We start from the raw sequence: 21,272 nt of genomic DNA, 5'->3' as shown, positions 1-21,272 counted from the left end.
AGTTGATGACATTAACATATATAACACATATAGTGACGTGGACCATGCTTCTCCTCCACGGTGAGCTCCTCCGCCGAAGTAGCGCCTGTCAGCTCCATGACGTGGACCATCTCCTAGTGACGCTCTACTTGCTTGGCGAGCTTCGCCATGTACACATACTGGTTTCTATTTAATGTTTACCGCCATTGGAGAAAAAAGACGAAATAATCATCTTTTTAAAAGAAAAAAAAATTGTAAGAAAATGAGAAAGAGAACCGGACCAAAATTAGAAGTGTGTAGTTTTTTTTGCAAAATATATAATTTTTTTATGTACAGAACTTAAAGATGATGATTAGGCAATTAAGAGAAGTCTGAAATTTTTTCTTTTTCAGTTTTGTTCGATTGAATTTTACAGAGATGAAAGGAGAGAGAAAACAGTTAACATAGATATAATATATACTGATACATTTTTGGAGAGATATAAGGAGAGAGAAACACTATACGCTATAAACTTACCGTGCAATAGAAGCTAGAAACATCTTGTTGAGTTATAGGCGTATTTTGGTCTAAAGGTGAATTGCACAGTGTTACTACAGTGGACTTTCCACATTTGCAAATTAAGCAGTTTTTCTCATACAGGGAGTGCAATTACTCTTCAAATAAACTTAGAAAATGTAAAACTTTAAATACTGAAATACCGACTATGTCGTATGGTAATGAATACCAAATCTGGGGGAGGGGAAAAATCAGGCAACATATTACAAATTGAAAGGATAAGAAAAGACAAGCTAGTGATTGTTGTCGGCCCAACCGGAGACCATTCCCTCGTCAACTACTGGCTTGAGACTACCACAGGATCTAGCGACCGATTCAAAGAGCTTTTCAATCTCAGGAGCACACCTGATGAAGGCATGTTGCCAGAAGCCATATCTTGGATTCTTGATGAGCTCGATGAACGTTATTAGGAGTCCCCAAGGATGCGGCCGGTTCACAATTAGCCTTTCCAACAACACTCTTGTTATCTGCTCCTGTATAATGATCTCCTGTTTCCATTCACACACACACGCAAAGAATTAGATTCTCATATCTACAGAATAGACTCCTGAGAGGTATAACGATCCTCACCTGGTTAGACTCGAAGAAGAGATAGAGCATGATGAAGGAGAAATAATGAGTGTGGTTGTTGGGATATCGAAGCTGATTGGCGATCGCGTTGAGGAACAAGTAGCGCCCTTCTGTATCTAGTTCCATACTTAAATACTTGAACATGTGCAAGGCCACCACATTTTGAGCCTGCGTCTCACCCGCTTGTAGCTGCTGAATAGCCTGTCATCCGCCGTATTGTGTCAGGTAAGATATACATTTATTCCTTTTAGCTGACAGGATCCATTTAGTAAACTAAGGCTTTACAATTAACACATAGCCCAGTATTTCACACTAATTCGTACCTGCATTCCAGTATATAGCACAAGCGAGTTGATCAATGGTACATTGTAACGGGTTCCAGCTGAGCTGGCCTCGTTGGACGAGAGAAGCAGCTTCTGCTTCAACTCACTTAGGAAAGTTGAATTCTGTTGCCTCAACTGCAAGAAAAAGGAAAATATATATGTGTGTGAGTTTCCTGATATAATTTGAAGAACCTTCAAAAGGAGTGAAGAATCAGATGATCTATTACAGTGAGATACTCGTCCACGTCATTCTTCATTTGCTTCGCTTTAAGCACAGCATCAACCTCGGAAAGGATACATGGAGCTTCTACTATCTCAGGCAGTAAATCAATCTGCAGTTCACAAGATTTAATCAGCTTACCAGGGATATATATATCTTTTATTTAGAATTTGAACAGGCTGCACTATCCACAATCATCTCAGAACCTTCAAATTTGGGGTAGAGGGATCTGGAAGCCTCATGTTCCGTGGAAAAGAACTGAGAATAATATTTCGCATTTGTATGCAACTTGAAGGAATCACATCACAGAAAGTAAAATGATAATCACAGAGGAACTCCGGGAAGTCATGAAGCAGCACCAGCAACACTCTCAATGTCCCTTTGTATAGGAAATTAACCTGCATAATTGATAAAACAAATAAGAGAGAGACACCACTAAAGTTACCATCAATTATACCCCTAGAATTCAGTGCAAAAATTACACGAGGGAAGAAGGTACATACTGGTCCTCCGAGTTCAGCATTTCTCAAAAATGGCTCAAGAAACTGGAGCAAGTCTACCAGCAGGCGTTGCACATATGGCCAACCCTTCTGGCCATTTACTGTAAGCATCTTAGGCATGAAGCTTCTGTGGCTGACCAGCTCTAGCCATGCAAAGCTGAAAATTTTGTGGGGCAAAAACACAATTGTTCAATAAAAAAAGAAGAAGATATATATGTCAACCACATGAATCATTCTGAGGACATAGGTATTCGACTTCTTCCATAGTTCCTGACAAATTCTAGTTTGATTAAAAGCATTACGAGAAACAGCTTTCAGTCCTAACCTGAAAGCGGGAACCTTAAGAGGCTGCAACGCGTGGAATGCATTGGCAAAAGCTGTTAGAACCTGAAACAAACTGTATGTTAGTTATATCGATAAATAGCAACCACTTCAAAGAAAACAATAAGCACCTGAAAGTTTGCTCCATCAGTCCCAGGATCCAGGGAACATAAGTCCAGCAGCCAGTTAATGAACAATCTAAAATATGGTCTTGGATTGAGTGACGTCTTTTTATCTTCTGCGTCCTTCTGAATAGATCTCACAGTTACAGCCATGATCTACAGCCAGTAATCATTATCAGACCCACTCACCTTTTTCCACCAATAAAATAAAAGTTTTCAATTATTTTCAATAAACTAAAACTAACCTCCGAAAGAAGAAATAACTTGATGCTAGACTCCTGTTCAGGGAAATACTGAAAAGATTGTCATAAGAAACAAAAATAGGCTTAGCAGGCAATGTATTTTGGGCTTAATTATCCGCTCCTAGCCTTAAAAATTCATGAGAATTTACCTTCAATACTGAAAAAACCAGCTTTGCATAAATATCGATAATAAGGAATGATGGACTCTGAGCTTGCTGAGGAGATTGCCCAGCTCCAGAACTGATTTCTTCAGAAGATATACAATGAGCGACAGAGAGTTCCTAAACATAACACCCAAGTTCAATCATAAGGCCTCTAAAGATTTTGGAAGTGTGGATGCTATGAAAACTTAAAAAGTCAATCACCAGAAGAATTCTGAAAAAACTCTCTGTTGTATCATCTCCCTTAAGTAGTCCAGTCTGATGCAAATGCAAGACATATTGTGAACAAGCGGTATCATTTGCACCGGAAACTTCGCAAATTTGATACCAATTTTTAAAAAGCGTGGACACCTGCGAAGCATACAGACCATTAAAAAAAAGATAAACAACACGTACGGGAGATGTATATACCAACATAGAACTGAAGAGGTAACAGGGTATGTAAACGCATATATGTGTGTTTAACATGAATATTTAATAATAACAGCTACACAAACGTTTCTACTGAAATCGTTCTGTAGCTTGAAACCCAATTAAACAACTAAAAAAGACTAAAACTCGTCATCCGTATTGGAGTAATGAAATCTAGTCACAAGCAGAAAAATTACCCGATTCCGGAAACCCGCAGGATCTGCTACCACATATTCCCAGCTGGTATTCTCTTCTGTGTTAGCAGTTGTATTGCACACAACCTGAGAACAAAGCTAACATGTCAAAAGAATTAACAGCCTGATCACAAGCAACATTCGGTAATGAAAATATCTGAACCTTTTCATCCTTCGATTGTCTATCATTGTTCTCGTTTCCGGATGCACTATCAGAGAGACCACTTGTATTAGTAACTGGATTTCGTATGATGTCAATTAGTTGTTGCAATGACTCAGGAGATCCGGATTTTGAGGAAAGCTACAACCGAACAAGGAAAAAGTTAACGTCACCAAATGAAAATGTCAAATATATGATAACAGCATAAAACAATATCTGAACCTAACCACGATATCTGTCAGTTGGCGTTTTATAAAGAAGTATTACAAGGCAGAGAAATAAAAACAATATCTAATCCTAATCCCTAGTTGTATGTTTTTCGCACCTGATAATGGTGATATATCAGAAGAGGTCTTAGTAATACCAGAACAAGCTAAGGCAAGATTGCAATAACAAAGGCCAAAGAAAGTTATAATTGCTACCTTTGCCAGTGCATCAACAAGAGTGTGTAGCTCTGAAATGACACTCGACTCCTCAGTGACCAAGGATTGGAGCAGAGAAATAGAGAAGTCAGTGGCGCTCTCTGCAAAGCAAACAAGTAGTTAGCCACGTTCATTCACAATAAAAGAAAACTATACAAATATATGATGTTCGGCATACTGTTTCTCCCTCCATCAAGATGCTTCGCCATGTGGACATTGTACTCCGCTAGGTTAAGCAACTCGCGTTGGATAAGCCCGATAGTTATATCCTTGTTGAGCTTCCGCTCCTCCTCTGAATAAATCACCTATGCATGAAGTTCCAAGGAAGTTACATAAGAATAACTAGAAATCCCAGAAGAAAAAAAACAAATCTCGTATCCATAACTAATTGAGGATGGTTCTTGTCATATTTTATCAGGAACCCCAGCTACGGGAAATAGGCTGAATCTAGTCCTTTTTGTCACGAGTCAATCTAATAGTTATTGATGTGTCATGTCACGAAATAGAGGCTTATTTAAGAGAAATATCAGAAGCAACTGAACTAAAGCACGTCCGAGAGTGTGAACTACAGAAACAATATGAATACTTAAATTTTGAAAAGGTCGTTGACATACCCAACTAGTTAGCTCTTTAACCACACGCTTGCAAACATCACGAATAGCCACAAGAATTGCTAGGTTAGCACTGACGTGAAGACTACTTGATGCATTCTCATAAAGAGCCTTGAAAGCTTTTTGAGCGACAGCCAGAGCTGCTTCATCTCTGCTGATACATCTGAGGATGATTTCAGGAACTTCAGAAACTACAACCTGAAAATTTTTAATGAAATCGTCAGTGATTGGATCGACGTCAAAACAGATATGAAACATTTAAGAAATTAACCACCAAACCATTTCCCGAAATTACGAAACATTTTAAAAATTAACTCACAATTCCATTAATTCTAGGTGAACATAAAATAGAAAACGAAACTTCACTATAACCACTTATGCACTCAAGTACCTGAATTTCACCATCTCCGGCATTATTAGCCACTAAGTCCTCCATCTGAAACAGTTTGATGGAGTCAATCATATGTAATAGAGAGAATCCAAAACTAATGTAAAAAAAGCATAGATAGCCACTTTACTAACCTTCTGCATAACAATATGATACTTATCCAGTGCATCTCTCGTGGACAGAGAAGGCTGAGCGATATTACTTCCACCAAGACGCTCCATGGTAGCAGCTGAAGTCAATGTCTGCAATGATGTTCCAGTTTCCTTGTGTATAAAATAAGAAGCACAACTCAGTGAATTGATATAATAACTAAGCGAATCGAAATTTAAAAACAAACAGTAGTCTCACTTTCATAGCAGTGTCGGAGGATTCAACCAGGCTCAACTCAGAAGTCGAAATGGAATTAGAGAACTGAAGACCGCCTGTTTCACCAGCTGGATCAACTTGTGAGCTTTGAACAGAGGCAAGATGAAATGTCAACATATTAGCTGTGAAACACAAAAGAAGAAATGTAAACAGTTTTATCAATATGGGCCAGCAAAGCACCTTAAAAGTGCAAATGGAGATTCAAAACCCTCCACAGAAAGATCTGATGCCCGGGAGACCATATCCATCCGAGCGTTTTCAGCACCAGACAAAGAGTCCGAAGCACTTTTTCCTGATACTGGACCATAATTACTACCAAGCCCAACCTCACCAGACGAGCTTGAAGCAGCAGATAAACCGTGTGAAGTGTGGATTGACTGCTTTTGCCAAGGAAGTTGAACAAAGTCCTGCAAAATGCACGCGCATCGCTTAGTTATACGAACAAAAAAAATACCAACGGTTATTACCAGTTAAAAAACTGCACCTCATAAACTCGCTGTTGAGACAGGGACAGATGTCCCGGTTTGGGGCGGAGGGACTCTGGTATAAAACTGACAGAATTTTGCGATAAGGAGGATCCAGCACCATCTCTGGGCTTTCTCCGTAACAACAACTGCTGGGCAATGTCCGCGTCGATAGTTTGTACTGCCTGCAGGGACAAGGATATATTTATATCACTGAACATTATAGGTGAGGCTCAATCATACAAAAGGAAAACAAAGATCCCTAGTCAAGCGAAGTGCTTGCAATCCACTCTAAATATATTCTGGTTATTTTCAAATTTACTAACTTAAAAGCTGGAACATAAATGATATAAAATTTAACACAAACCTTCTCTGTAGCCGCCTGCTCAATGGCAGCACAACCCAGATCAAGGTTGTCATTGGTCACAAGTTGCACAATTTGTTCAAGAGCTTCATTTTTAATATTCAGATCCTGAAACAAGCTCCGCAGATGACCTGAAATTGAAGTGCGCAGGGGTTCCTGCATATACCAGAGAATGCACAAAAAGCAAGAAAGGAAAAATAGAGCTGATTTAATTAGTGTAACAAGGATACAATAGCAAGAATGTAAACAAAAATATTAAGAAGCCAAGCCTTTGAGCAGGAAAAACCTTGCACGTCACATGAGCCAAACTCCCAGCTAAACTCGCTACCATCAAGTGAGCTGCACTATATATACGTGTCTCATCTGGTTCCAAGGCATAATCCTGGAGTCAAAGACGAAACATGTATGTACGATTGACATACAAGATCAAAACTTTGTAGATTCTCTACTTGAAAAAAAAAAAAAAGAGATGCAATAAAATATACATGGACTACTTCAAAACGGAACTAGACGCTAGAAACTGACGCTTGTGATAAATGGGAATAATTTTAGTTGTCAAAATAAAGTGATGGAAAACGAATGTGAGATACGGAAATCATTTGGGATATGAAATAAAAAAAAGGTAGACCAGTTAAGATTGGCCAACCTTCAGTACAAGCTCTTTTGTTGTTTGGCAAGCAATGCAAACACTTCTCTGAACAATACCAGCCACAATCTCTTTGATAGCTCTATCCATGGCAAGTGGTACCACTCTGACAATGGATAAAACTTTAGAATGTCGAAGAAAACACCTTAAATGCGCTAGAAACATAATTATTTCACCAGTGGGAGACCATTAATTACAAACCTCGGAAATGGAAAGTGCGTACCAAATCCGCTTAATTTCTGATTGATAACCACATGATTTCCAATGTTGGGAAGCGCTGGTGGCTGGCCATCATCATAACAGTGAAACGGTATGAACCAGATATATATATAATAACTTTGATCGACATTCATATAATGATAATCGTACCTGGCTAGTAGAAAACAACGGGGATGGACTTGACGGGAACAGTCCTTGAGGTGACGGGAGCTGATCAGGCAAGCCTAAAGTTGCCACTTTTTCGTCTTCCATCAAAGTATTAGTATACACACGTTGTGGGGCTACATACTGAAGAAAAAGCATGGGGCTAAAATACTGTTGATAGCTAAAAGCTGACAAAAACTACACAAAATATAACCTGTGATAATAACTTTGAGGGAGTGTCTGTATTTGCTACATCAATAGGTAGGTCTATTTGCTTAAGAGGAGAAATTGTTTTAGGCTCCTGGATTATCGGTGGTTGAGATATATGTGTTACTCCAAGATCTTTGTTACTAAAATCAGGATTTCCATCTATTTCTCTCTTCCGATCCTTTAGAAGGGAAGTTGGCGCTACTTCCTTCAAATCACAACCAAGGTTCTTGAATAGAACCTGAAGAGAAAGAAGATGAGGACAAAACAATAAATACTCGAAGAGAAAAGATGTAAAACAACTCGTTGATCCTCAAGACGCAGTGTCATCTTTCTAAAGTCATTATTAAAAACAGATACCTCTATATCAAACTTCAGATTCATTTTTAGGTTTGGCATTGAATAGATCTCAGCGAGTAACCCAAGTATAGCCATCGTCCAAGGATTGGGAGGCTGATACGCAATACTGTTTTGGCATGGCTCAAGAACCTGCAGTAGCCGAAAATTAGGACTAAAACAACTAGTAAAACTAATCAGACATCACCAACCTTTGAAGTGAATGGAATTACTGCTATCATCAACCCTTTTTCATATGCCTGCAGATGGAGAAGAATAACAAAGTGACACAATTATTGCCAAAAAAAGGAATAAACTTTGAGGAAATAGGAGAAAATACCTCCACAATCAAGGATTTTGGATCTATTTCTCGCGCCCTTAAAACATGATTCCTTCCAATGGTCAACTTTCCAAGCCAACTGCCTAAATTTTTAAGCAGGGATCGCTCTTCCGAGCTTGACTTTATGAGCTCTGAACCCAAGAGAACCTGCAAAACAAAAGAACTTACGTAAGTGAAAAAATTGCTCAACAGAAGGAACACCCACCACAACAAAACACTTGTATGAAGAAAAAATTACCCTGCAATTTTCGTAAGTATTTTGAAGTATCTCCTTAAATAACAGCTTGGAATCAACTTTGTCCAAGAACTTTAAGTACAAATCATGAAAATTGGGCTCGATGCTTGCTCTATCAGGTATTTAACACCAGGAAAACAATCAGAAGAGCAGACAATAACCGCACATAAATTGCAAACAAGAAAACACAATTATTCGTACCTTTTCATAACCATATACTGTGCAAACCAAGGATAGTACTGCTGAGGTAAAATCTCAGCAAAATCTTTCCCTTTAGATTCAATGTTGGCTAAAGATATATTATTGATTATGAATGAAATTTTGTCCTGAACATCTGACGGTGGAGCCTGGAAAAAAAAAACTTATTCTTGTCACTCATACCAAATATTAGACAACTAGCATGTTGGCAATTCACTATGCAATGTAACCAGAAGCAAATAGTTCCAAATGTAAATGCAGAGCACAGCGGGTACGGTACCTCTATTGCGTTTTCCCTTCTCTCTGCTGCTGCAACCAGGGTTTCTATGTTCAAAGCAGAGCCAAACCCTGTGATAATCGACTATTAGTAACATTTCTTCTTTTCATAGGAAAGAATTAGATTTCCTATCTTATTTAAGAAAAATAATTATAAAGTTAAGACGACATGGAGATTACTCGTCGAAGTGGCTCCACGAGCTGGACGAACAAAACCAGCTGAGGTTGATGAAGAAGTCGAAATGCCAGGATTCTGCAAGGATAACTAGCGAGATTAAATGAATACTCCTCCCACCTACAGCCATAAATAAAACAGAAGAGAAAGTGATAACCTTAGGAGTGACAGAAACATCAACGGAAATGTTAGATGATGACGGCAGAAGCGGCTTTGCTTCGTTAGATGGAACACTTGGTACTCTGCTGCGGTCATCAATATGCACTTCATTAGTCTGTTGAGGCAGCACAGGAGAAGGAAGTTGCAACGCAGATTGACCAATTCCAGAACCAAACTGACAAAAACAAAAACAGAAATGATGTGTTAATTTACTTCTCGCCTTAAATTTTCGGGAAAGTTAATTTAGGGCCAAGAAAAATATAGCCCAGCACATACTACGAGAAGTTTAGAAATGTAAACATCATCGCTAAAGAGCTGCTAATGGAAGGCATGAGACTAGAAATATAAAGGATAAAGCATTCTTCTTTCCCCTTTTCAATAAATAACTTTAGCGAAGCTGATCTCATATTTGAGGCAGACACTATACCGAAGACAATCAAAAGAAACTTTAATCAACACTATACCTCGCCGTTTCCAGGGAAAGACTGTGAAAGACCAGGGTGCGAAACAGAGGCATCTGACTCTAAATTACCAGATGATATCCTTGAAAGTGCTTGTTCAATAACAGTGACTAACTCGGGATGAGTGCTACGCAGATGAGATATTTGCAAAATATGGTTGCAGTACTGAGGCAATTCAACCAGACGATTCACAAACTGTTCCAGAGCTTTGCTTCCAAAGAGAAACATCTGCATGAATCAGGAAATTAAGAAAATGACAGATCTCGTACAGTAAAAAGCTGGCAGACACAAATAAATCACAAAAGAATCCATACTTTTGAATCTGCAGGTTTACGCAAAGAATCCAAGACTAGACGCAGTGCCATACCCAATGTGATTGAGCTTATAAGTTGGTGCTTGATAACAGAACCTGAGATTGGTACAAGTCGCAAAGAGAATGTGACGACAACAGTACAAAATAGAAGAAAAGATGCTCAAACAATTGCCCTGTTATAGTACGCTAATAAATGTTGAGAATTAGACACAACAGCATGAACGGCAAAATGAATTCATGGTATCCTCCCATTACATAAAGTAAAACATCCTTTAGAAGACCCACTCACCAAAGAGAATGGAAGCTATTTTCAGCTGCCTCTCGGGATACTTGGGGAAAAAACGATATTCCTCAAATAGATTAGCAATCATGCAATCAAAAATTGATTTTTCCCTGTAAAAAAACAACCTCGTGATTTTGTTTATGCAATGGAAGCCCAGCAAACTTGATAAGAAATTTGTCAAATAGGCATAGTTTGCCATTATCAAACCTCTGAACCAAAGAGTCCTTGTATAAGGAAAGCATTTGAACCATAGCATCAACACTCAGCTGACCAGAAAACATTTGATGGAAATAAGCGTTTGCTTCTGCCTCAACATCTTCTCCATATGCATTGGAAGCTGATGAATCTTTAGCTTCGCCATTCTGCAGTTTCGAATTACAATCCAAGATTGCTGCATTGACTTTTTCTATATCATCTACCAGTTGAGATGAAGTAATCACATTATCATGAGCTTTCAAAACCTGCAATACATGTCAAAAAAAATTAAACCCAATAGATATGACGCAATAGACTAGCCAAATAAAGGATCATAACTAACTTTCAAAAGCAAAGCTGTTGCATCCAAATGAAGATCTGATAAAGGATCAGACGGATGGAAATGTTTGGAAGTAAAATCCTCCGATTGGCTAAAATGCACATTCTTGACAAATTTGAGACACTCCTGAAACATGAAAAAGGTGGATTTTACATGTTAGACAGTTTGATTGTGAAATTACAATAATAAAACTTTGATTTGAAAGAATATGTTACCACAGCAAAGGTGTCCTTATACACATATAGACAGTTTGGCAGCCAGTTCTCAATGTCCAAAAATCCTCTCAGTGAGGCAAGGGCTGCCAATCTGATGCTGAATGAGACTGGAACTGATTCTAAAACAACAGCGAGAATCTGAAATTAAATCAAATAAAAAACTGATTAGTTCATAGATGCAGAGAAGCTAGTGTATGAAAGAAATGATAGTAAGGAGATAAATATTAAGTCACCGTTACAACATATTCACCTTGAGCTCATGGCAGATTTCAATTATTCTGAGTATGCTGTCTACTTTAAGATTTTGGGCATTTAAAATCCCCCACAGAACGAGCTCAGCATTTTGATGCCAGAGATGAAGGATAAAACCACTATCCTGGGAATTCGTTATTATCAGCGGGAAAACAACAGAAAGCACCTCTCGCTGGATGAGATTATAGGCAGTCTGCAACAACAGGATGAACATGCTTAGCCAAACAAAAAAAATCAAGGTTAAGAGAATATATCATCAAAGAGCAGTCATGGCGAATTACTTTGATGTGTGCCATTCCAAGAAGCAAGGTTTTAGGACAATGTGTGAGTGGATAATGGAGCAGCGAACTAACTAAAACAGTATGACCTCTCTCGGCCAGCTGGCATAACACATATAAGAGATCGAGAGATAGCCAAGCTTGATTGGAAAGTCCTAATTGTTGCTCATGGCTGTGCATATTATTATCAACATATACCTGGAAAACAGATGGTCAAAAGAATAGTGACAGAAACCAGAAAGGACAGATCTAAAGACAGACGTGTGGTATCTCACCAGCTTCTTTGGAGAATGCGTAAAGGTGAACACTTCTGGTGGGGCGGCTATGGCATGCTTAAGAAAGGATAATTGACCTTCCATATTTTTCCAGACAGAAGCGCATACAGCATCCAGAGGAAATGGGTCCTGCACGAAGCAGATTAACACACTCAAACAACAGTGGAAGTGAAAACAACATATTGTGAAGAGTCAAATTAGATAGTATGAGAACACACCTTGCAAGCAGTTTTATATAGGCGCATGAAAAACGAGAAAGACTCCATATTAGGGATGTCAAATCCACTATGGTCGAGATTCTCGATTACTTTCCTCCAGCTTGTGCCAGGAGCCTTGTTTAACAGAAAAAACATAAGAGGATGAACCAAAAAAAAACAATTAGCAAATAAGCTAGATGATTCATTAAATCGTTTGTTTAAAAAAAAATGATCATGCACAAAGAAAAAAAGAAGGTATCAGTGATGTTGATTAAGATGACTTACAAGCTGGATGATAGTTTCAATTAAGATGTCAGCATTCCACGATCTTGGCGTGGGAAGTTCAGTTGGAATGCAGCATCCAAGGGCCAGGGCGAATGTTGGAAAGGTGGTGTGATTATCTTCACGATCAGGACATGAACGAGCAACATTACCAAGAATTCTGGCGATAGCAGCCTCTCCTAATGGTGCGAAAGTAGACAAGATCTCTTTGCATTGCTGGGCATCAGCTGTGAGACCACAACCTAATTCACCCATGAGATCTCCAAGATCAAGTTCCTTGTCGATATCATCTAGGATAGCCTCAAAGTCGTTGTCAGAGGAATCACTGTGCGGAAGAGAAAAGCGTTGAGAGTCACAATATGGACTGGGAAGGAATAAGAGATGAAAAGGGGCACCTGAAAACATAAGATTGGTGATGTTGAGGAGAAAGGAAAGGCGTAAGAGCAAAAGAGAAGTCATCTCGAGGTTGAGCAGAAGAGAGAATACGGAGGAAGGAATCCAAATGGCTGGAGAGGTCCTCGGAATGCTGGAGAAACAAAACAACATTCTGAATTTGCTCAGTTGACTCGATCTGGCCAGGAGAGGCACACAGTTGCTCAATCTCGGCCAATAATAAGTTTCGTCCTGCAGAAGAAGAAACGACCAGAAGGCATTAAATAAATAAAAGGATAAACCTAACCTAACCTAACCCAGGAGAAGAAGCAATAAAGAAAAACGTACCACTTGACTTTGCATCGGATCTTTCAGAATCGGCCAGGACCAGAGAAACGCTAATTTTCTCAGGGATTGTAAAGCCCAACGCATCCGTCAAATCATCCACAAACTCGTCAGTGAGCTCCACATCTTGGAGTGCGTTTGAAATCAGGGTTTGGAGATTATCAGAGTTGTTCAAAACACGTTTGAAGACCAAGGATACAAGTTTCTCCAGCTGCAACGCATTAGGATGGCTTCTCCGGACGGTGAAGCAATCTATGCACGTCTTGAGAGCTGGAATGCTTGTCTCAATACCAACATCAACCAACTGCAACCATCGAGTTTCGCTCAGAATAAACTCAATCCATAATTCAAAAGAGAGAGAGAGAGAGAGGTTTACCTGACAGATCTCTTGGGCGATTGAGTCGACATCGGAGCCATTAAAACTCTCAAGCAAGAACCGGGTATGGCCGGCGACCTTTGACGGAACCATCAGCATCGCGATCCGATATCCAAAATGCTTGCTAGGGTTTTCGGGGGAGAAGAGAAGAGAAGATCCAACAGTATCCGCTGATTCTTCTGATCGTTCCCTACTTTGCGATTTTTGCGTTTGGGTTTTGGTTTTCCTCCCCACACATATACCGCCACTGCTAAGCCCATTCTTACTCTTTTCTATATGGGCCTTTTGTTTTTATTTATGGATTTACGGCCCACTTTAATAGACCCACTCTTACATATTTTTCACACTAATAGACCCCCCACTCAAAAATTGTATCATCTTCTTCTAATTTTTTCTTTTTGTATCATCTTTTTCACTCAACAAAAAGTATCTTCTAATTATTTCTCTTCATCTTCATTATTGGCTTCCTTTCAAACATATATACGATCATCATCATTTTGATTCTGAATCTTTTTAACCAGTACATAGAAAGCCACCGATAGGTAGGGTTGTCCACTCTTGTCTCCAATGATTAGGTTCATTATTTATCTGACCATCCAAATATATTACCTCTCTCTTCTTTCAATCTGATTTTTCATATTTTTTTCTCACTGCTTATTAGTAATTGTTTTTCTCAGTAAGTAATATATACATTTCATATAATCATAGATTCATAGTATCAGTTTTAATTTAAACCACTTTTGCGTGTTGCAACTCTGTCATGAAAGTCAGTTGGTCTAGCTCTTGGTCCAACTTACGATTATGTGATATAAATTTTAAACGTGAAAGAGGACTGAACTTTATTATTAGTGTAAAGACAGAATGATGAAAAAAACAAAGAAAATGGGAAATCTTGAGGCCACTACAAGCAAGGATCGGATCACTTGGGCCCATAATTTTGTTGTTGGTTTTTTTCTCTTGCTAAGCACTAATTATTAGTTTATACTTATTTATTTATACAAATACAATACAGGTTAGAGAGCTAAGAGCATGATTAATGACAGTTTTTTAACTTCATCCTAAGAACCATCATTAATCATACTCTAAGTACAGAACCAGAAAATTGGAATAAACTATTCATTGGCTCGACTGCATGCATGGCATGGAGAAGGTTTTTGATTAAATGATGATGGTGGCGCCCATGAGCTTCCCCTAGAAAATGAGACGCGACATGCACGTCTCTGGTCCTTCTTTTGCCTGCACTTATTTATATACGCCTTAAGAAATTCCTAACAAGCTACCAATATATACCATGCGCATGTGATGTCTGCCTAATTGCCTATCTCTTTTATTCATACACACACTAGTAAATGTTCCTCGTGAAAGATATATAGCAAACAAACAAACACAAAAATGTTATTTTCCATAACCAGTGGTGGTATTTATATTATTAGTTATGTTACTTACAAATCGAGGAAGAGTGGATCTGGTGAGGATGAGAGAGGGATAGGGAGGGGGATGTGTTTAACATGGACAACCAAACTCCTAAACTATCGCTTGAAAACTGCCACATGTACCACTCGTTACTTCAGATCGACGTTGATCTTGTCTCCTCTCCGTTTCTTCAGTCACATGATCGGTGCGTGTAATCAACGCACAACCAACAATCTGTAGACTGTCGTCGAGTCGCATCCAAGTTGCCTCGTTGTTTTGATAGTAACTGAGAGATTTTTGAAAGGGAGAATAAAAAAAGAGAGAGGACAGTAACCTGTTAGATAAAAACCTAAACATCAATAAATGTCCAAACAGCGAACAATAAATATGTACCCAACAGCACTAACCCAAACCTTCCTCATTAAATTCATCTCAATCCATTAACAGAATCTGATGTTTTTTTTTTTTTGAAAATTGGCTTTCAAATTAAAGAGCAAAAGAAATAAAAATGTTTACAGACCCACAGGCCTTAGTCATTAACAATACCCATTAGTACAAAAGCTCATAGTTGAGAAACTTCCTATAGTAGAATCCAATAAAAAGGCCCAAGAACCCTAAGCCCATTTGATTGGCCAAGTTGAAGAATCAAGCGACGGGGGAGAGTTAAGCGACGGAGATTACGTTGATGGAGAAGTGGAGAAAGGAGAATCAATCACGCATGACGAAACCATGATTGCAACATAGAGGAGGCAAGCTTTGGATTGGATGATCTGAAACTCTGGATCCTGTTTCTGATTTGGCGATCAATTATACGGAAAAGAGAATCGATGGACCTGAAAGAGTTAGTGTGCAGCCTAGAGTTGCGCTCATTCCATAACCAGTAGAGGTTGGATTGCCAAGCCAGTAGTGTGAGTAGTCGGTGTGATCTGTGTGATTTCTGAATCGGGAGAGATTTCATTTGCTGAAGGGTTTGGTTCCAGCTTCTCATCGGTTGAATAGAGCACCTTCTCGCCGTTAGTTCCCATACGTCAAAGCTGTAGGAGCATTCAAAGAAGATGTGGTCACGGGATTCATTGTCGTTGTTGCAGAGGAGACAGATAGGTGAGACCTGGAGACCCCAAGATTGGAGTCTATCCCTCGTCGGACACCTATCAAGTACAACAAGCCAAGCATGGAATTGCTGTCTAGGAATTCCATAGGAGAACCAGATTGCCGGAGCCCACGAGACCTCATCCAGATCGCCTCGCAGGTACGTGTACGTCTGACCAGTTGAATATTTTGAGCTTACTTTACCTGCAATCTCCCATTCATAATAGTCAGGATTTTGTGAGAGAGAGACAGTTGTTAGGAAAGTATGAAGGAGTAATTGAGGTTCCGATCTCGCAGGTGGTAGTCGCCATGCTCCGCTTCTGAATAAAGATGCCACTGTTGCCTTGTCTGGGATTCCTAGTCTTGACACAGAGACGTTAAGCACCGATGCCAAGCTTCCAAACGGGGACCAATTATCATACCAGAACCGAGCCGTTAAGCCATCTTCTAAGCGGAGCTTAATCAATGGAAAGACCACTGATTTGAGCTTTAGGAGTTTGTTGGCTAACCAAGAGTAGGAGGAGCTTGGTTTTGTGGTCCAGTAATTATGTATCGAGCCGTTGAGAACTTTTACCCTGAACCATGCAACCCACACCGAGCCAGCTTTGAAGAATAGCATCCAAATTAGTCTGATGCAACACGCTAAGTTCCAAGTTTGGAGATCTCTGATACCTAATCCCCCTTGCTGTTTGGTAAGAACACATTTTTCCCACGCTACTCTTGCTGTGTTATTGCTTTCAATATCTCCTTTCCATAAGAACACACTACAGAGCGAGTTTATCCTTTTAATACAGGCTTTTGGCAGAATAAAAGCAGAACACCAAAAAGTGGTGATCCCTGAAATGACCGTCTTGATCAGAAGTAGCCGCCCAGCAAAAGATAGGGATTTTACTGTCCAAGAAGAGAGCCGTTTTTTAATTTGATGGAGGAGTGGTTCGCAAGACACCAGGTTGAGCTTTTTAGAGTTGAGAGGAACACCAAGATAGCGAACTGGCAGCGCTCCACAAACCATTCCAGTTGAAGCTTGTATCGTGTCTATCTCTGAAGCAGACAATCCGGACGCATAGAAGCTTGTCTTTTGCATACTGACCTTAAGCCCTGACCGTAGCTCAAATTCATGGAGAACCTTAAGAACATGCTGTACCGAGTTAAGAGAGCCATCAATGAAGATGAGGAGGTCATCCGCAAATGAAAGGTGTGTTAGCTTTATATGTTCACAGTTGGGGTGGTACTGTAGACCTTCTTGTGATGCCGCTTTTTTTAGCATAAAGGAGAGACAGTTCATAGCAATGACAAATAGATAGGGCGAGAGAGGGTCACCCTGCCTAAGCCCTCTTCTGCCTTTGAAATAGCCATTGACAGTACCATTATATCCAACCATAAAGCTTGTTGTACATATGCAGGCCTTTAGCTGAGAGAGGAAGTGGTGTGGAATCTGCATACTGTCCAAGCAAGAGAAAAGGAACTCCCAAGATAGTGTATCAAAGGCTTTGGCAATGTCCACTTTGATGGTGATTCTCTTCGGCCCTTTATTCTTGTGATACCCATGTACCAATTCACTTGCTAATACTGTATTTTCAACCAGCAGGCGATCCTTTACGAAGGCTGTTTGACATGGAAGGATGACATCTTGAAGAATTGGCTTTAGTCTTGCAACCAGGAGTCTGGATATCACCTTGTAGACCGTATTTAGACAAGAGATGGGGCGAAAATCAGAGATCTGTGTTGCTCCCGGGAATTTAGGGACCAGCGTAAGAATTGTTGAGTTAGTAGTGGCTGGTAGGAAAGCTGAAGAGAAGAACTGAGTAATGCAAGAGACCACTTCTTCTCCAAGAGTTTCCCATGCTGCTTTAAAGAAGCCAGAGGTTAGTCCATCAGGCCCTGGGGCTTTGTTTGGATTTAATCTAAAGAATAGGCTTTTTATTTCCTCTGCCGTCGGGACTGATAGCATTTTTTGGCATTGTTGCAGGCTGCAGTGGAACCCAATTAACTCATCAAACCAGTTGAATGAGGAATACAGCGACGGGGGAGAGTAGTTTGGAGGTCCCAAAATTGATTTAAAGTGTTCCACCGCAAGCATGCTCATCTCTATTGGGTCTGTAACCATCACCCCAGCGTTTGAGAGAAAGGATCTAATGGCATTGTAACTTGCTCTGACTTGACACATCCGGTGGAAGAAGGTAGTGTTGAAATCTCCTTCGCTGAGCCAGTTTATGCGAGACTTCTGTCTAAAATAGCTCTCTTCTATTTGTCGCAGGAAGGTCCACTTCTCATGAAGATCTCTCTCTTCTTGGAAGGTCAAGGTTGACGGAATATTTAGAGCCTGAACCTGCACAAGTTGTAACAAACGGTAAGAATCACTCACTCTCTCTTGAATATGTGAAAAATTGTCTCTGTTTAGTCTTTTTAAGTCTCCCTTTATAAGTTTTAGTTTCCAACAGAGTTGAGAAAGTGTCGAGCAAATACTTCCGGCCTGAACCCATGCGTCATGAACAATCTCCAGAAAGTTTGGGTGTTTAGTTAGGTAATTTTGGAATTTATAGGGTTTGGTTCCAGCAGTTGGGAGGGTATAGGCTAGGTCAACAAGGCATGGACAATGATCAGAGAATAGGTTAGGAAGGAAGAGGGAATAGGCATGGGGATAGGCTGAGATGGTTTTGTAGTTGGTTAGGAAGCGATCCAATTTTTTTCCTATAGGATCTGATGGCGTCTTGTTTGTCCAGGAGTGAGACGGACCATTATAGCGCAAATCAAACATTCCACATTGGAGCAAGCAGTCTTGGAACTGATACATTAGGTTATCAGGAACAACAACTGCAGAGGATGAGTGTTCTGTGGGGTACATTATCTGATTGAAGTCACCCCCAATCATCCAGCTCTTGTTCTCGAGATCAAGAGTATCATGAAGATGTAACAGCTCTGCCCATAGATCACTTCTTTCTGCACTGAGATTCGACGCATACACTGCAGTATAGTAGAGAGGTTCTTTGGACGGGATGGATATGAGGCAGGTTATGGTCTGGCAGCTCTGCTGAATTACTTGGACAGTAAGAGGGTTTCTCCATATCAAGATAATCCTGCCATCAGCATCAGAAGCATGATTAGAGCTGAAGTTCCAGCCATTGCAAAGTTTGGACATAAGGGAGGGTAAGGAAGTTTCTTTTATATGAGTTTCTAGTATTGCACCAAAAAGAGGCTTATGGGTAAAAAGCCAAGAAATAAAAGGCCGATGCTTATCCGGGTCATTTAGGCCGCGGACGTTCCAAAAAAAGAGTTTGATACTCATTGGGAAAAAGAAGGAGGGTCTCCACCATCAGAGATGGATTCCCGGGTAAAAAAAGAAGTAATATTTAGTTGCTTGGTTGGTGAGAGGACAGTTTTTGGAGGATCGTTGGCTGGTAAGAGAGAAGAGAATGGATTTTTTGTGGCATAAGGGCTTTTTGTGGTGAGGGGAGGTTTAGTGTGAGGGGAGATATATGATAAAAGGAGAGCTGTGGCAGAGGATGGATGGGGAGGGGGAAGCAAAAAAGGATTGGGGTTGGAAGAGAGAGGGGGTGAAAGAGTTGGGGATGAACGAGAACGTTTAAGGGAAGGCCGGGGAATGGGATCAGGGGAGAGGCAGAGATCAGCAGGTGCATCGAGGTTTTTTTGGCCAGCGATATCAGACAGGGTTTTGAGAGCAGTTTTATCAATCATCATCTCATCCAACTGAAGCGCTCCAGGATCTGAGGTGATGATAAGATCAGAGGCCTGAGATGCCACTGTTTTTTTCTTAAACATTTGACGAGTAGACTTGGAGACTGGTGTGGAAGAGCTTGAGGCCTTCTTTCCTTGGGACTTAGCCGCTATGGGAGGATCAGTTGAAGGAGGAGGAGTGTACTGGAGACAGTTTCGGATTATGTGACCCAATTCGTGACAATGAGTGCAAGTTGGTGGTACCCACGGATAGTGTACCGAAACTTCCACTACTTCGCCGCTTTCTCGTTCAAATTCAACAACGGAGGGAAGAGGCTTTGTGAGGTCAACTTCTACCTTGACATGAGAAACAGTCAAGCTAACCATATTTTAATAGCTTTTAAAGGGGGGGTAGCAGAGGAGTGTTCCGACGACCACTGAGCGGTGTGGAACATAGAATCCCCAACATACCAAATGTTTTTTTCGAGGATTTTCTTGCGGAGATATTCGCTTGGGATTCTCACAAGAGTAGTACGGTTGAGAGGGTTATTATGGATTTCCAGCCTCTGTCCTTTTCCCCACATGTGGTTAAACACACTTTGAATTTGGTTGAAAGGAGGAGCTTTGCCGTTGAAGTAACAAATGATAAAATCTTTGTGGATTTCAGCTCCTGCTTTGAAGACTGAATCCGGAATCAAGATTCTTGGTCTACCTGACGGAGAGATGGTTACTGGAGCTAGTCTACTCAGGGTTTTATCTTCAGCAGCTCTGATTCTCTCCACAAGTGAAGGTACATGAACAGGTGCTGGAGCATTTTTTGTAGATGGGAGAGTGTGGTCAGTAGGGGAGATGAGAATAGGGTCGGCGGTGGGTGGGGCTTCGGTTGAAACAGTCGGAGAAGTGGGGTGGGAATAATCGTGGTTACTGGGGGGAGCAGGGTTTGAGGAACTTTCCTGCAGGTGGACTAATGGAGTTGAGGCTTTGTTGGTGTTTATGGGAGATGAGGATTTAGGTGGGTTGATTCTGAAAGTTTGGGGGTTGTTTTCTTGTGGGGGGGTTTGGACTGTAGCTGGAACAGTAGATCTGAGAGTAAGGGGTTCAAAAGTGATGGTATTTGAAGCTTTCACAACAGTTTTTTGGTTTTCAGATACTCCTTGAACTGAGGTACCTTCAGTAGTAACAGGCCGAAGCAGATTTGCAACAGCAGTGGAAGAATTTTTCAGGGATTTAAAACCAGTTTTCTTAGAAGAAAATGGTTTTGAACCAGTTGAGAGAGAGGTTGAGAGAGGAGGGAATTGGTGGGGAGATAAAGGAGAGTCAGGGTCGGGAGGGTCAGGGGGAACGGGAAGCGGGGGTGAGGGCTCACTGGAGGTGAGCGACGGAGGGTTCAGGGCGGGAGTCTTGCCGGGGACATTCCAAACACTCTTCATCGGGAAAGGAGCCAGAGAGAATTTGACTTTTTTGCTCTAGTTTAACAGAATCTGATGTTCAGCTAAATAAACATCTAACATGCAAAACCAAGATCAACAACAAAAAAGAAGTAGCGTAAAATTTGTAACTTCCTTATTTGGTTAGGTTATTATATAGCATTGACTAAAAACAA

The 21,272-nt window shown here is 40.4% G+C and overlaps 2 protein-coding genes across 5 annotated transcripts; both read right to left on the bottom strand.

Annotated features, from left to right (window-relative positions):
- Nucleotides 1–538: 538 nt before the first annotated feature.
- Nucleotides 539–13,742, bottom strand: LOC103843826 (CCR4-NOT transcription complex subunit 1). 4 transcript variants are annotated; one of them, XM_009120608.3, is made up of 49 exons: nucleotides 13,493–13,742; nucleotides 13,120–13,420; nucleotides 12,795–13,023; nucleotides 12,403–12,724; nucleotides 12,139–12,252; nucleotides 11,921–12,049; nucleotides 11,649–11,843; nucleotides 11,366–11,560; nucleotides 11,116–11,253; nucleotides 10,904–11,026; nucleotides 10,573–10,826; nucleotides 10,372–10,475; nucleotides 10,084–10,178; nucleotides 9,773–9,997; nucleotides 9,307–9,483; nucleotides 9,155–9,227; nucleotides 8,979–9,046; nucleotides 8,702–8,847; nucleotides 8,504–8,612; nucleotides 8,266–8,412; nucleotides 8,138–8,185; nucleotides 7,950–8,078; nucleotides 7,597–7,830; nucleotides 7,389–7,526; nucleotides 7,221–7,303; nucleotides 7,020–7,125; nucleotides 6,660–6,755; nucleotides 6,377–6,529; nucleotides 6,030–6,194; nucleotides 5,726–5,952; nucleotides 5,528–5,630; nucleotides 5,314–5,442; nucleotides 5,183–5,227; nucleotides 4,795–4,989; nucleotides 4,359–4,485; nucleotides 4,181–4,281; nucleotides 3,762–3,899; nucleotides 3,602–3,697; nucleotides 3,198–3,344; nucleotides 2,982–3,113; nucleotides 2,836–2,883; nucleotides 2,600–2,746; nucleotides 2,473–2,534; nucleotides 2,151–2,304; nucleotides 1,854–2,045; nucleotides 1,655–1,759; nucleotides 1,428–1,562; nucleotides 1,105–1,305; nucleotides 539–1,022 (listed from the first exon to the last, which is right to left on the bottom strand). In XM_009120608.3, the coding sequence occupies exons 1-49, from the start codon at nucleotides 13,589–13,591 to the stop codon at nucleotides 768–770; spliced, it is 7,134 nt and encodes a 2,377-aa protein (XP_009118856.2). In that variant the 5' UTR covers nucleotides 13,592–13,742; the 3' UTR covers nucleotides 539–767. The 4 variants fall into 4 exon arrangements, with proteins under 4 accessions (XP_009118856.2, XP_009118858.2, XP_009118857.2 ...); XM_009120610.3 differs by having other exon boundaries at nucleotides 634–1,022; nucleotides 2,836–2,868; XM_009120609.3 differs by having other exon boundaries at nucleotides 634–1,022; nucleotides 3,602–3,685.
- Nucleotides 13,743–15,617: 1,875 nt separating this feature from the next.
- Nucleotides 15,618–21,099, bottom strand: LOC103843858. Its single transcript, XM_009120638.3, has 3 exons — nucleotides 20,141–21,099; nucleotides 19,570–20,048; nucleotides 15,618–19,168 (listed from the first exon to the last, which is right to left on the bottom strand). The coding sequence occupies exons 1-3, from the start codon at nucleotides 21,097–21,099 to the stop codon at nucleotides 15,618–15,620; spliced, it is 4,989 nt and encodes a 1,662-aa protein (XP_009118886.2).
- Between the last annotated feature and the right edge of the window lie 173 nt (nucleotides 21,100–21,272).

Source organism: Brassica rapa, chromosome A09, assembly GCF_000309985.2.
Source record: "Brassica rapa cultivar Chiifu-401-42 chromosome A09, CAAS_Brap_v3.01, whole genome shotgun sequence".
NCBI classification, from domain to species: domain Eukaryota; kingdom Viridiplantae; phylum Streptophyta; class Magnoliopsida; order Brassicales; family Brassicaceae; genus Brassica; species Brassica rapa.
This window is presented reverse-complemented; position numbering and strand designations above follow the sequence as displayed.